Here is a 17,105-nt window from a genome sequence, read left to right as displayed (position 1 = left end):
AAAGATTCTTCTTATAATTGTTTTGTTTTGAACACAAAAGCTCTTAATTGATCATTTTAAAATTTGACATTAAGCTTCTTACTCTGTTCCATTCTGTGGTTGACCCTCCTTTTTTTCAAGGAGCTCAGTAAAGATATCCATGACTACCACTTGAAGCTTGAGATAAAAGATTTAAAAATGCAAAACAGACACGTGATGAATCTTGCCTCTCTTCAAGAGCAGCAGCATAAACAGACAGAAAGGTAAGTTGGGTTGTTTTATTCTATGAAACTCCTACTGTGTTATTCATAGTTCACAGAGGGTAGGAGTTGGAAGGCATCTCAGCATCATCCACATCAGCCCCCTCACTCTGGAGAGGAGGAGGCTGAGACCCAGAGAGGTATAAGTTATTTGTATCCATGGCACACCAATGGCTATATGCAAGCCAGTACGGCTTGTCTGCAGTGAGTCCGCTAATTAACTGAAAAGCGTGTCTTCAAGTAGCATATTCAGAGGTGTCTGCCATTAGGATACCTGGTAGAAATTAATATTAACATTAGGAAAGATAATATCTTTTTCCTTTCTTACTTAGAATCATGAAACTGATTATTCCAAAAGAAATTTGATACAGTAACTTAGTGACAACCACTCAGAACATCCTCCATTTATTTTTCTTTTTAAACACCTCTCCAGCTCTGTCATGAGATCCCCTCTTTCTCTATTTTGCTTCTTTTGCTGGGTGAGGAGTACTTTATCTGGCCATTCACATACAACATTGTGATTTTCATTAGCAGTTTCACTTTTTTAAGAGTATTTCCTCTTCTTTTTAATTATGGCCTGATGAAGTCCATATCTTCCTTTACCTCCCTTCATGTTTCCACTGTTGTTTTTCCCCTACAGTCATCTTGATCTCTGAGATTGACAGGTTGCTAGTTGCCTCCTTAGACCCAACCTACATACACAGTGAATACTTCTTGACTTGATTTAATTTTGAAAATATTTACATATAATTTTGTTTATCTTTCTTTTTCAATCTTTACTAAATATTAACCAAAATGTTACATAATAATTTTAAAATACAGTTTTTGAAAATAATTTGAATCAACAAACTAAACATAAGCTTTCTTTACTTGTATAAAACAAGTTGAGTTCAAGGCATGAGAATTAAGACTACCGTTAGGTAGTCTGTAAGCATTCCATTTCATTCAACTCATCTTTGTAAAGGAATATGTAATTCAGTCCTTTCAAATTTTATAGATGTAAGTCTGGGTATTTTCATTTGTCATGAAAACACTTGAATCCTCGATTACTAATTGTAAGAACATTAATTATAATAACTAATAACATGTATATATGTATATACTGATTTATCATTTAGAAATCCTTCCACATCTGTTAATCTCATATAAACCTATGAGATGAACAGCACAGGTATCATTGTTACCTCTACATTTATAAATGGGGAAAGGACTGCAAGAGAGGTAAAATTTCTTAGCCAAAATTACCCATTTCCTTCTGGAATAGAAGCAGATTTTAAAATCCTGTAAGACTGCCCTCATTATTACATATACTACTGTTATTATGATTTGTTTTAGTATGTTGTTTTAATAATGAAAATTCTGAAATATTTGATTGCTTTTATAATTTGTTCCAAATTAAAAATGTTGTAGTGGTTTTCTGTTTTAACAAGTCTCCATCATATTTTGAGTGAAATTAGTAGTATCTGTGATTGGTCTATTTCTTATAATTTAACCATAAGGTGCCTTTTCCCTTCCTTGCTGTAGTCTGCTGAATGCTTTGCTTCCAGTCCTAAGAAAACAGCACAGGGCATTAAAAGAAGCTGGGTTGGCAAGTTCTGGTTTCGAGTCCGACTTTAAGGAAATTGAACATTTAGTGGAGAGAAAGAAAACAGTAGCTTGGGCAGATCAAACTCTTGAAAACTCAAAGCAAGCTGACCTACCAGAGATTACCACTCTAATGACCTTTCCAAAACTGGAATCAGTCCAATCCATTTCATGTCGTAAGTAGACTTGATTTTTCTATTTAGAATATTATCATTGATATCTAACTTTGCCTATATGTTGAAGGGGAAAAAAACTTAAAATCTGGTGACATACTACCTGTGTTCAGAATTCTGCCAGATAGAAGTATTCCCGCATGGGTGAATTTTTTGAAATAAAAGATTTTTTCCTTTAAACACTAACTTTTAAAATCTTTTTAGACTATTTTATGAACTATATATACATATATACATACATATATATATATATGCTTTTTTTTTTTTTTTTTTTTTTTTTTTTTTTTTTTTTTTTTTTGGTTTTTGCCAGGCAAAAGTGACCAAGATCACACAGCTAGGTTACTAAGTATCTGAGGTTGAATTTAACTCAGGTCCTCCTGATTCCAGGGACAGTGTTCTATTCACTGCACCACCTAACTGCTCCTTCTATGACTTCTTAAACATATAAATATACCAAAAAGAATTCAAACTTCTTGATGACTCAAATTCATAATTAAGATTTCTCCCAATTCCACTGTATTCCAGTGGATAACCCCAACATCTCAGAAAGAAGGATCCTACTCTTTCTCCTCTATCAATGGCCCTATACTGTTGTGCTTTGAGGGCATTCTTGTGTTGACCTCTATTCATTTTTAAATCAGTTTTCTCCTTGTTAGAACTTCTGTTTTGCTTTGCTTTCTGTTAATATCATAGACTATCATTTTCCCATTATTATTGAAAGTAAGTTTGTAAGATTGCTTTGGATTTCAAATCAAAACATGAGTTCATATCCAAGTATTACTTCTGACTCTTTAAAGCAAATCATTTAACATTCCTGAGTCTTAATTTCCTTATTTGTAAGTTGATATAAAAATGTATGAGATAACTTTTTTTGGATCCTTTTCAGCTCTAAAGATTTTGCCATTCTGGTATTTTTTTTTGTAAAGAGTGTACCTAGAGAACAGATCCAAGTGAACAAAACACTTTTTTTCCCCTTTAGCACCATATTCTAACCATGAGATAGTATCTCTTGATCCCTTTTAAACAATAACTGGCTTTGGGGCCAAGAAAACCTGGGTTCAAGTCCTATCTTTGATACATGCTTGTTGTTTCACTTGACTTCTCAGTACTCTAGGTGATAGAATATCACCTTTACAGAGATTATTAGAGAGTGGTAACCTGCCCTATTAAAAGAATTTCCTCATCTTATAAGTTCCCTGTAACAGGGAAATCACAGGTTCTAAACCTTTATCCTTATTTCTGTCTTACTTAACTATCAGTCACAAATTCCTTAAATAGATGATAATTATTTTCCTACTGTTCAAAAAATAAAAATTGCTGTTGAACACTCCAGATGTTCTGTCATCCATAGTAACCCTCGTTCCTATTAAATTATTTTTTAAAGAAGGAAGTTCAGAGATATAATGATCTTCCCTAAAATGGGAGGATGGGACACTGTTTCACATGCAGTTTGTCCTAGGATAGAATACATAAGAGCCACCCCTTTTGGGCTCTTTACAATCATTCTATTAATATTACTTAAGATCAATATTAGCACTTCTGATTCTCATGTTTACAGTTTGCTCAAACTCCCATCTTGTTCACATGAATTATCACCAAAACTTTCTCATATTATATTTATGCAATCATTTCTTTTAGTCATATAAGACTTTACTTTTATCCCTATTATGTTATTATCTTCATTACCTTATCCCCATGAATTAAATTAACCATGAATTAAATTAACCAAAGTTCTAATGTTAATGATAGAATTAACTATTATTGATCTAAACAGTATCCAGATAATTTTTAACATAACTATAACATGTAGAATAAACATTTATTTTTAAATTTAAGAAGTCTACAGTATTTTGAATCAACAAATAATGCAATTATATCTATCTATGTTTGCACACGTATTTACATAAATATGTGTATGCATTTTAAATCATCTAGATGGCAACTAATAGAAACCCCATATTGACAAGATATTTTCTGGCTTTCTGGATGAGATACAATTTATTGGCTTTTAAAAGGAGTCACCCAAAGTCCCACAATATACTTACTAACATTTTCTTCTATTTTAGGTTTTCTGAAACTATCTGGCAAAATCATTTTTCACCAATGAATAATATATGTTTACTATGAGCAAATCTAGTTGCTACCAGTTCATATTTTGGCTGTGAGGGTACTCATTCATTTGTAAGGCCTAACCTGTACCCACACTGTTGAGTTCAGAGCATCTCTAACAAGGTCATTCAGGTTGATTTTTAATAGCTTTTTTCTAAGGATTAAAATCATTAACAAGATTTGTTATTCACAGTATTTAAATTATTTGACTATTTTGAAAATAGCATGAATATTCTCATCCTTGAGATATTTATGCCTTTACCTTTTCTTCCACATGATCCAAACTTCCTAATCAGATATTATTATTTCTTTGTACATACTTCTGGTTACATTAATATGATAGGTTGCTTGATGTATTGGGAAAGGCCCTGGATTCAGCAGCAGTGATCTGTCTTCTGCCCTTTCTTGGGATCTTGCTTCAGTAAATCCCTGAATTCTCTCTGCTTCTCTTTCTTTATCTGTAAAATAGGCATGTAAAGACCTATTTTACCCTTAGAACACCATTAAATATCATTCTTTTCCTGGAAGGATCACATTCCTTACTCTAAAGGGTGAGCTTTCCTACCTCAGTACCCACCTCTTCTTTTTTAGATTCCCTGCCCCTCAACCATCTCATAGTAGAACTACAGTTATTCTTCAGCACATTTCTAACTTTGATATTAATTAAAAATATCTGTAGAAGAGGAGCTCATGACCCTTTTTGTTTCCTGTCACCAGGAATGAGCTTTTAGTTTAGTTCACTGAAGTATTATATAAACTATGTTCATACTTCTAGCCCACAACTTTGTAAAATGTATGTGTATTAGACAAACAGAGTAGCAGTCTGCTAAACTGTAGTTCATGTTGGTTCTCTGACTTTTTCAGTCTTTACAAAGGTTTAAGATCTTTTCCAACATAGGTAAATTCCCTTTATCAACTTGAAACTTTGGTTGTTTCTGGTTTCTTTTAAATTTCTTTTTAAATTTTAAATTTAAATTTCTTTTTAAATTCTCATGCCTTTTACATTATTTCATATGAGGATTTATACAGATCTACCCAATAGTATTTGTAATATATAATGAAAAAATATTTCTATGAATTTAATAATGCATGTATATATACATGCATTGTATTTAATTAGCTACAGCATTATCTACATTTACCTGATAATAGTCATTCATATATGTAATGAATCTTAGTTGACAGAAAGTACATTTCTGGATTTGAAAACTTGCAACAAAAATTAGTTCCACAGTCCACCAAGTTGAAGCCATTGGACTAAATGTTCATTTGTGATAGAATTTGGAGGAAAAGATTACATTTCTAGAAATTGCATCACTCCAGTTACATGACCATCACCCTAAATCAGTGATCTGTCACTTGTACTCTTATTGTAGACACTTAACTGTAGGTCTTCCTACATCCTTCTTTTTTTGTCACTTCAAAACCAACCTTCACACAGATGCCAGAATGGTTTTCCTAAGGCATAGGTGTGTGCCTTTTTGTGACCATGGTACTTCCCTGTTTTTGAGTCTTCCAGTGGCTCTTTATTGTCTCTAATATCCAAATAGTGATTAAGCCCTTACACATTTGTGGCTCCAAACTTCCTTTTTTTGAAAACAAAGAATTCCTTTATTAATGCCTTTCATACCATAGCCATTTTACTACTATGCTTCTTCTAATTAGACCTTCCCTTATGAAAAAGAAAAATGATTAATGAAAACATTTGGTATATACAATACATTTGATGATATATAAATATATAATATTCAGTTCTGGTAATTCCCTCCTGTGTGGAGGGAAGGTATATTTCATGATTTCTTCTCCAGAATTTTTTTTTTTTTTGCTTAAGTGGACTTCATTTACAAAGGAGTTTAAGCACCAGTTGTTGGTCTTTCCATTGACATTTTATTTATTGTAACATTTGTTCATCTAAATCTTCCCTTGTTTCTCAAACTTCCTTTTACTTTTCCCTTCTTATTACAAATTCATCCTATCTTTCCAGCTTTATATCTCATTGTTCTTCTTTATATTTTCTGGGTTCCCATTAGCCAAATTGTACTACTGACTGTTCCCAGAACTTGGCCTTCCAAATTACAGGGATGATTTCATTTTTGTCTTATATTTTGCATATGTATTTGCATAGATATTTAAAAGGGTCAAGTTGCTTGGGAGTGATAGAACAGTGACCTAACCCTATGGCCTTTAGTCACCCTAACCTATTATTTATTTTGATAGCCAAAGAAGATTTTGATCAATTTGGATGATAGATTCAGCATTTGTAAGGATTGCTTCATTTTTTTTGGAAATAGGTTTATAAATATTTTACATTATTTTTCTTTGAAATATTCCATATTCAGAAACTCAAGAGTAATTAATATCTCTTAAGTGAGTTTACTTAATGCACTCCTTTCCTGTTACATTCCCTAGACTCTTTATTAACAATGACCATTGAACTTATAATTCTTATGTGAATGACTGCTTAAATTGTTTCCAAAAACATTGAAACTAAATGTTTAAAATCCCAAAACAAACTCCTGGAACATTCCCAAGAGGGAATACTTGTATAGGAAAAATTATCAGTCTTCTCAGTTTGGAATTACTATGAAAAGGAATTTGAAGCCAAGAAAAACTTATTTTGTTATATTGTCTACAAGTTTAGTCCATGCAATCATGTTATATGTGAAATATGGATTTTTAAATAAGGGATAATGACCACTGTGTAACAGGTGGTCCATATATTTTCAATCTTGGTGTAAAACCCTATTTCCTCTTTAACATCTTGAATAAGTTATGCAGTGTGGGAATAAATGCACAAAAGGTGTGAGGGAATCTATAAATCTATAAATATCATTTTACCAAAGATTATACATTCTTCCAAATTGTCTTTATAAAATAATCAATTCTCCTTTCCTAACTCACCATTACTTTTACTCAAACATGTCTCACACACACACACACAGAATCAGAGTTATCACAACCACACATATATATCTCATATGCCACCACCTTAATGTAAAGATATTAGGAAACAACCCATGTTTTGTCATATTCTATTGCCTTTGGTTTGTTCATTCTTTTTTTAATGATAGGTGACTTGGGAACTAACACAAACAAGAACTGATATGATAAACTTTGCCTTAGTAGAAATAATTTCAAATTTTGATTATATTTGTTCTATCTAGAATAACTGTTTTATCTTTCTTAACCAAACCATTTCCATTTCCATGGTTAAACCAAAGTCCTTTGAGTAATTTGCAATCTCATTTAGGTGGCTCTGCCATGTACTGTAGCTTAATGAACTCAACAAGGTATATCATTCACAGGGTTGGCATCTCAAACATTTAGCCATATGTAGGGAACACCACCCTCTTTACATCTACCTTTGGGAGATGCTCCACTCTCTGTGATTGTGTCTCTCACCATACTTCTGGTAAATGTTTTTCCTTCCATTGCTACTAAGAGGCAATGTTCTGCCAATGGATTGATCCAGGTATGAGGTGAAGTTATGTGTACAGGTCATCTGACCCGTCCATCAAGGTATATATCCTAGACAGACACTGTTCAATGGAAATGGATGCTTTTAAGAATTGAACAAGAAGAGAGCTACCTGGATGACATTTGGGGAAATTGCATAGTTCATTTAACTATGTAATACAGACTTTTCCTTGAAAATAGATCATATTTTAATGTCACTCTTACTCTGGTAAAAAATGTCAATTCCTTGACTTGAATATAACTGTTTCTGAAGAATTAAAATTATATCAGAGAGTAATGGATAGAGACATATTGAGGATAAGTAGTCAATGTTTTATTACCCATGAAGAATTATCTAGGCAAAGCAGTATGTGTTAAATCTAGATCTGAAAAATTCTTAATGTCTTCTAGTCCAAATGTTTCATTTTATAGAAGAGAAAACTTAAGGACCAGGTCGAGGAAATGAATTGTACTTATTTACAGAACTGAGACAACTGGTTGACTTCTCTACTGAGAAGAAAGCAAGTCCTTTCTTCCACTGTTCCACAGCAAAGTCTGATTTCAACTTTCAAAAGAATCTTTTAAATATACTCAACAAGGGAGTGAATTTTCTATCTTCATATAAATAAGTATTAGGATAACTGAGTAGGAATAGTGCTAGAAAACTCAAATTCAAGTCTTGGTCCTGGTGTTTTGTATTGTTATGACCAGGAACAAGTCACTAAATTCTGTAGTCATTCATTCCCCTGTTTTTATCATTAAGTTTAGACCTGGTAGTGAAGAAAGTTTCTTATACTGGAGAAGTCATAGATCTTGTACATGTTTGGCCTAAAAAAAAAAAATAGGAAAGGAGGTATGGAGGGAGGAAAAAAGCAAGAGATTGAAGAAAGGAAGGAGTTACAAATATTTACTAAGTATTTGGTAGAGATGTAAAGGCTAGCATCAGGAAAACTCAAAACTAGAAAAAAAATGGTCATACATATACATATATGTGTGTGTGTGTGTGTGTGTGTGTGTGTATGTGTGTGTGTGTGTGTATATATATATATATATATATATATATATATCTCAAGAGGTAAGGATGACCTGTGGACAGATTATATGCCCCTTGGTTGCTGCACAATGTCAAAGTAATGTAAAGAGTCCCACAGAATGAGAAGGCATAAATGAGTTATCCAGACCATCAAACAGTACCCAAAGTAATGGCGTGATAGAGCCCTTGAAGTACCAAGCCATTAAAATCATAGAGAGAGCACTATTTAGTAATGTCATAACTGAGTTTAGTTATTTATGACATTTATTCCTAAACAATAAAAGAGAAATCTTGAAGCACTATAAATTAATCTTAACTGTTGACTACAACATCCTGTCAAAAGAACACAGATGAGCTATGCAGTATGAGTTTGGGTTCCATACAGATTTTGATTCCTAGTTTCCCTTTCTTCTAGTTTGCTCAGAAATGTCATTAATATCCCTTTTCCCCTGAGTTATTATTCCAGCTTTTCTGGACCAGTATTTATAAGTTCTTTTCTGGAAATACTGATAAGAGTATTCTTGGATATTCAGCATTTCAAAGGAAATGTTTTTACAGGATTACAATACATACTACAGTGATATTGAGCAGATTGCTTTCATTGAAATTGTTAGCCTTGAGCCTTGTTAAAAGATTTCTAGAAAAACTGCAGGTGATTGGTATAGCCTTTGAACTTGACCAACTGATCATTCTTTTTAGAAGTTGATTTTGTTATTAAAACAGCACTATTTTCAGCGATATAATAACATGAAGATTTTTTTAATTTGACAATGAGGCACATTTTTAATATGATTTCTTGAATATATTCAAATGTGATAATAAGTGTGGGTGTTACATAGGTACTTTTTTGCGTAAGTCTTTAAGAGCATAGCATTCTCTTTTGGTGTTAGGGTTTTTGAAAGGAAATAGATGATGGACTTCTGTGTCTTTATTTTCAAAGAGTTCCACTTTTATCTCTTAACACTATTTCATGGAGCATTATAAATAGAAAAGAAATTATAGATGATCTATTTCAACTTCTCATTTTACAGAAGAAGAAATTGATCCCCCAAAAATATAACTTCACCAAGGCCATCTAGCTAGTAACAGACTCAGACCTGAACCTAGATCTTCTGATTACATTTGAACACCTTTGTAACTTAAAATGTTCGAATCAAGGTGACATTAATATTTCTTTCTGTACTTTTAATTGCTAATAATGCTCTTCTACTGTCATCTTAACTTTTTTACTATTTATCCGTTTTCAAAGATCTTGATAATAAAACACTGTGATGTAGTTGACAGAACTAGTGTCCTAAGTTACAGATGTAAATATAATATACAAATGTAAGTTCTTTTTCCCCTAAAGCTCCCTGTTTCTTTTCTTTTCATCCATGACAAGATTATTAGGCCTGACCATCAACACAGTAGGAAAGACCAAATGAGTACAAAATTGTATATTTCCCTGATTATGACATTAGAATGTATGACTTTATAATGCTTAGGGGTGTGTGTGTGTGTGTGTGTGTGTGTGTGTGTGTGTGTGTGTGTTGTGACAGATCTCACAAGTGCAGAGCAGTTAGTGCCTACAATTGAACAGGAGGAGAAGAGCAGGCTGAATTTCTTTCAGGAATGTCAGGGTTCCTTTAAAAATCCCAAGTTTCTCCTAGAAACAAAGGCTCACCTTTTTTCATTTCATCATTCTGCCAATGATGACGTTTTAGGAGACATAGAATAGTCTCCAACAAATTAAAAAGAAATGATGCACAGAGATTAGTTCAGAGATGCATAGTTGGTGTGACCAAACTATGATATAACCAGTATCAAGGAGATGTATGCAACAAAGGAATCACTGATTCAACATATTGTGTCTGTAAGATATGACAGGTGGGCAGCCCAAACACTTCACTAATGATGTCACAAGAAGGTGAGGAAGGCCTCCACTATGTTTGGTGGACCACCTGGGTCGAACTCTTGGAAGGACATGCATGAGTCACACAGGATGAGAATCCATGAGTGGGCTGCAGTCTGCTTTGTGGAGGAAAACGTGCAAATTAGTAACCTCATGGAATTCTTTGAGTTGAGATGAATGTTAGTCTTGTCTCATAGCTGCAAAATTATCCATAGAGATGGGCTTTCCGTGCTTTTTTTTTTGTCCTCACTTATTCTTTTAACCTTAAATTCATCAATTAGAACTTTTGAACCCTTATTACATGTTGCCACCATTCAGTTCAAAAGGTGCTTATTCGACACCCCTATATGCAGGACTCTGAAATAAAAAAGCAAAAAATCTCCTTCCCTTGAAGAACTTAATTACAAATTTCTTGGTTTTGTTATTCAGTCCTGACTCTTCAAAACTATGGACCAAACTAATTTGCCATTTCCTTCTCCAGTGGATTAAAGCAAACAGACTTGCCCAGCTAGCAAGTCTGAGGTCACATTTGAACTCAGATTTTCTTGACCTCAGGCCTAGCATTCTATCCACTGAATCATCCAGCTGCCCCTAATTTTCAAGCCTACAGCATTGCTGAGGCAATAACCCCTCCAACTGTTAACCAGACCTGGTCCTACTTGGCTTTCAAGATAAGATTGGGAAACAAGACTGAGCATGTTCAGGCTGGTATGACCATAGACTTTAGACTACAGGATTGTAAATCAGCAAGACATTTAAGTAAGGCGAGCCAGACTGGACCTGTGATGTCATGGAAATAAGGAGCACCAGATAAAGAAATTCTACCAATGCCAGTCAGCTCCTTCAGCCAATGTGTAACCAAAGTGTGACTTGAACTTCCTGGCTCGACTAGGTTCTTAGGTGCCATGTTGTTTCACATAAATACAAGCTGATGCCTAAACTGAACTTTGATGAAAATCAAAGACTTCAATAGGTAAGGAAGGAGTAGATTTCAGGCGCGAGGGACCTCATGAGAAAGCATGGAGAGAGGAGGTAGAATCCAAGTTTCTGGTAATAGTGGGTCAGGTGGCTAGTTTGACTGGAATGTCAAGTACATGTAGAAGGGGATAAAGTATTTGTATGAATAGGATGGCTCTTATCACTCATTTTCTGTCTTAAATGTGCTTAGTAGGAAAATAGAGACTGAACCAAATGCTCACAACCCACTGTCAAAAGGCTTTTGTCTGATTTATTTGCTGAAAGTGATGGACTAATTTATATGACTAGGATAATGTGTTACAATGTTCACATATGACCAGTACCTTCTATATTAGCATGAGTGCAATTAATCATCAGAATAATATGACTCAAGGAATACAACTTTTCATTACTTTCTTTCACAGAAGTTATTATGTAAAATTTCTTAAGAAAACGTTACTTAAGAGCACATGTGTGCAGCCCCACATGTGACCCTCAAAGCCTTTTCATGTGGACATTATTACATTTTATTATTTTACTCATTGGTAATATAGATTACATTGTAGTCATAGATAAATAAATAAATTCTCTATGCAGCCATTAACAAGTTTTTGCTAGATGATGCGGCCCAGAAAAGCTAAAAGGTTGGAAACTCATGCTTTAGAGCATGATTTGGCATGACCTGTGGTCATAACCTTTTTTCTATGGTTCAGCCCAAGAGTAAGAACATTTTTTGCATCTTATAGAGTTATAATGTATTTAAGAATAAAACCATTCTTAGCATGGAGGCTGTAGTTTGCCAACCCTTGCCTTGGAGTTAGGTAGAATAATGCAGCAAGGTCTGGAATCAAAAGACCTAGTTCCTACTTTTATGACCTTGGACAGGTCCCTTACTTTTCTGCCTCTCAGTTTTCTTATCTATCAAAGGGAGAAGGAATTGGATTGAAGTAGTTTGGAATAAATGACCTCTGACTTCTTTCCAATGGTTTTCATTGAATGTTAAAATAATTAAAAATGAATTTGGTTGTATTAATGTAAATATATGTTTATATCATTTGCAAGTATGAATTCCATGAGTTAGAAAGCTATTAGGAATCCATATTTATGATTAGAACAATTATTGTAACAATCATTTTTGGCCTAGAAATGTTTATTCAAATGTATATATTAATACAAGGCTTTACTTTAGGAGAACTTTGCAGACTAATTTTAATTTAGCACAATTTCCTGAAATATCTCCTCATGCTCATATTAACAGTCAGGCAAGAAGAAGAAAAATCTCTGCCATCATTCTTTCCCAAACCTCAATTAGCTTTAATCCCATTCATCAATGTCTCCCTGTCATGGATCCTACTTTGCAGACTCTGTGACTCATGTTTGTTAAATACTCCATTCTGCTTTCCCTGGTAATTTCCAGCTCTGTAAATCTCTTCAAGTTTCTAAGTGTCATTTTTTGATAAATTAGTTCCTCTGGGTAAAGACATTCAGGACAGTTGATATGGCATACCACAAAATGACCTCAAAAGGCCTGCCTGGTTTTTGTTGTCTTTTTTTTTTCTTTAAAGAGAGGAAGATTTTTAAGTTACTCATGAATACATTATATAATACATTCACTTAAAAGAACCATCTATGGAAACTTTTTTTTTTCCTAAACTCAAAAATATCCCTCATCTTAGAAAGCATACAACCCAATATTTTTTTTTAAAATCAATGAGTAATTGTATATAATAAACTCTACTTTTAAAAGTGAATATACTCTTTAATTCAGTTTAGTCTCATTTTGTTCTTCTCCTACAAATAACATCAAAAATGAGTATGTTTTCTCCTTTGAGTACAGAGAATCTGATCTAAATGAATTTTTCAATTTTTATTGGGCTCTCTCAGTCTATCAGAGATATATAATCTCTTTTTAAAACTCAGTCACACTGTTTCTTCCAAGAAATAAATGTCCTGCTTCTATTTCTACAGCTTGTGTGTTTTCTGAGAGTTAAAAAAAAAAAATCAAGGAATGACTGGACAAACCTGTTGAGTCCTTGACAACAGAAACTGAGTTACTAATCTTTGTATGTTTTCTAAACCAACTTCCCTCCAACACCACCACCCTTGTTGCCACCACCACTGGCCAAGAAGGTGACCTAGACTTCTACATGACTTAGAGCTGTAAAGGAAACTTAAAAAAAGCAACCTGAGGCTCAGAGCAGCCTTATCCAAAGGCAGCCAACTAAGAAACATGTCATTCCAGTGCTCTGTATTACACCATGCACCTTTCAAGGGAATTGGCACTTTTTGAATCCATGAATGTATCCCCCATGCTTTGCACAGTCCCTCCCCAGCACATCGTAGGCACTCCATATGTGTTTGTTCATGTATAGGATTGATCATTGATTTGTCTGCAGTGGTTCCAAAAGTAGGAAGGGTAGATGCCAAGGGAGATGGGAGATGGTTTCATCCTTGTCTAATTTTCATGCTAAAAATCATTTTGCATAAATCACATCTCCTTGATGATATTTTAGTATCTAACCCTGTCCTAAGGGCAAACATTCCTTATTTAAAAAGCTTACATTTCTATAGATTCAAGAGAGAGTATGTGCCCTGCCCTCAAGGAGTTCACAGTCTAACATACCTGCAGATGACTACATACAAGCAAGCTCCACCTAGGATCCACTCAGGACAACCAGGGCAGTGAGGTCACTAGCAGCACAAGCAGTCAGGGAAGGCTTCCCACAGAAGATGAGGTTGTGATGGGGACTAAAGGAAGCCTGGGAGGTCAGTGGTCAGAGGGAGAGAAAAGAGAGCCTTCAGTTAAGAAGTCAGGGATACCGGACCCAAGAGTGCTTGGATCAAGCCAAAGGCTGGCAGAGTGTAAAGAACTTTTAATACCATTGAGAGAGCTCTGTGCTTAGTCCTGGAGGCAGTAGAGAGCCACTGAAGTTCATGACTGGAAGACCCTGGGCAAGGAGGGGTGATGTTAGCACTCACCTCACAGGTTATTGTTAGAATGAAGCTAATGTGCTTTGTAAAACTTAATGTGCTCTGAAAGTGCTAGTAATTGTTGGCTATTGGTCTGTGGAGTGATGTTCCTTCCTTTGGAAGGAATCAGAAGCAACTTGATTTGCTTTTGACTTCTGCCAGGAGAACCTGTGGCCATAATGTTGTGCATTTTTATTTCATGTATAGCAAGAATACCGCTATCGAGGTGGTTTGGCTCTTCTTGTTCATAGTTGGACAAAGACCCTTGATCAGTGAGCATCCACTTTGTGTCTAATTCTTTGCTCTCACAAAAAAGTGTTCTATTTTCCCTTGATGCTGTGGCCTTCCCTCTATTGATTACCTCCATCCAATTTATCATCTATACATACATATATATGTGTGTGTGTGTATATATATATATATACATATATATATATGTATATATATATGTATATACATATATATACATATCTTGTTTGTAGGTAGTTACTTGCATGTGATCTCCCCACTAGACTTTGTATGTACCTTGAGAGCAGGAACCATTATTTGCCATTTTTTGTTCCTCTAGTGCCTAGCTCAGGCCCAGCATATAATAGGACCTTAATAAATCCCAGTTAACACTTATTATTCATGCAGAAGCTTTTTCATTTTCATGTAATCAAAGTTAGACATTTTTATCTTCTATAATTGCCTCTATACCTTGTTTAATTAAGAATATATATATATATATATATTTATATCGTAATTGTAGTTGTGAGAGGTATATGATCTGCTTCTCTCCTAAATCCTTTAATAGTATCATCTTCAATATTTAAGATCCAAAAACTATTTAAAATATTTAGAGAATATGATGTAACATGTTGGTCTGGGCTTAATTTTATTCAGAATGCTTTTTCTCATATAGGTAGCTCTTAAGTTATATATTTTTCTAACTTATCAAACACTGTATTACTGAGTTTTTAAATTTTCCCCTTTCTTGTCTGTTCCATTGTTCTACCCCTATATTTTTAACCAATTCTAAATGGTTGTGATGATGGATACTTTATAATCCATTATGAGATTTGGAAATACTATTTCCTCTCCTTCCTTTCCTCTTTTCATTCCTTTCCTTTATATTCTAGATCTTTATCCTTTCAAATAAATTTTATTATTTTATCAAGCTATATTCTTAGACTAGTATAACATTAAAAATATAAAGTAGCTTGTATTGACTTGACCCAGTTATAAGCACTGAACAAAAATTCTTTTGAGTTTTGAAATTTATTTTGTAGCCTCCCACTTTACTGAAACTCTTAATTTTCTGAATTAGGGTTTTTTGGGTTTTTTACTTATTCCTTAGGATTTTCTAAGTAAATAAACTGAGGAACTAGGAGTCATTTTAGCTCATCTTTATGACTTTGATTCCTCCTATCTTATTACTTTGCATTTTCCAGAACCTTTCACTAGTGAAGAAAGTGGGCATCTTTTTTTTTCCTTCTTTATTTAACTGGGAAATTTTCTAGTACATTGCCATTGAATATGGTGCTTGCTTTTAATTTTAGATAGATACTTTTTATAATAGTTATGCCTATACTATAGGGTTTTAGCACAAATTATATAATGTATCATTAATGAATGTTGTACTTTGTCAAAGGCTTTTCTCATCCCTATTAAAAATTATATAGATTTGGATGTTTTGGTTTTTAATATGATTTTTTATTGTTTTCATCATGTTGAACTCTCACTGCATCCTCAGTATAACTCTAGCTTGGTCATAATGAATGATTTCTTATGTGAGTTGCTTGATTCTGACAGTTTTTTTTTAATTTATAATGATATTGGAATATAATTCTCCATCTGTGCTGTATCCTTCCCAATTTAGACCTTATTTTTTTTTTCATAAAATAAATTTGGTAAGCCTTTTCTCTCAATTTCAGGGAATAATTTATATAGTAATAATAGTAATTGTTTCTTAAAAGTTTGATAGAAATCTCTGATTCCATCAGGATCAAGAGTTGAGGGGTGAATTTTTCCCTTTTGTAATTCCTTTACATCTAGTTCTTTTTCTTAAAAAATGTCATTTTAGCCAGAAAAATTATATAATATTTAATTCTTTGTTGTAAATCTTATTTTGACAAGGGTAGTGCCTCTCCCAGCCCCCTCCAATTTTTCTTATGGTAATGACATACTTTTTTGTACTAGACAATTAAAGAGATATTATAATATTTGCTTCATATATAATATTTCATAATTTCAGCAAATTATTCTAGAAATATTTCTTCTCTATCTGCTTCATAGTTTCAATGTTTACATATATACAGTTTATTTTTCAAGTATATGCAATATTTAAAAGTCTTTTAAGAAGCTTCAAAATCTTGAAGATCTCATCAAAATGTTTTTGTCAGACTTTCTAAAACCTCTTTGAAGGCATTGTAGAACCACCAGTGTCTTACAGTAAACCCAATTTTTTTTTCTGAAGCGGGAACCTCTGGTGGTAATAAAGGAATAGATTAATAGAACTCTAACCACTTTTCCATGAAATGCACATTTTCAGCTGCTTATAAGTTCCCTTAAAGTATCGTATAAATATTTTAAAATGTTTCCTGAAATGTTAATGGATAAGTGTTACGCAAATTAGAATTTGATTCACTGAACAAAGCGTATTGTTTGGTTAGGGAAAGAAGCTCTTGAAAACCTTTCAGCGTGTGTATACC

The 17,105-nt window shown here is 33.6% G+C and overlaps 1 protein-coding gene across 2 annotated transcripts in view; it reads left to right on the top strand.

Annotated features, from left to right (window-relative positions):
* The window catches only part of KIF18A (kinesin family member 18A), an 80,408-nt gene that overhangs the window by 40,890 nt on the left and 22,413 nt on the right, over positions 1–17,105 (top strand). For both annotated transcript variants that reach the window (XM_074230409.1, XM_074230410.1), the window contains exons 12-13: positions 121–242; positions 1,764–1,999. In XM_074230409.1, coding sequence (XP_074086510.1) covers positions 121–242; positions 1,764–1,999 — 358 coding nt within the window. The remainder of the gene's footprint in view (positions 1–120; positions 243–1,763; positions 2,000–17,105) is intronic.

Source organism: Macrotis lagotis, chromosome 3, assembly GCF_037893015.1.
Source record: "Macrotis lagotis isolate mMagLag1 chromosome 3, bilby.v1.9.chrom.fasta, whole genome shotgun sequence".
Taxonomy (NCBI): Eukaryota; Metazoa; Chordata; class Mammalia; order Peramelemorphia; family Peramelidae; genus Macrotis; species Macrotis lagotis.
This window is presented reverse-complemented; position numbering and strand designations above follow the sequence as displayed.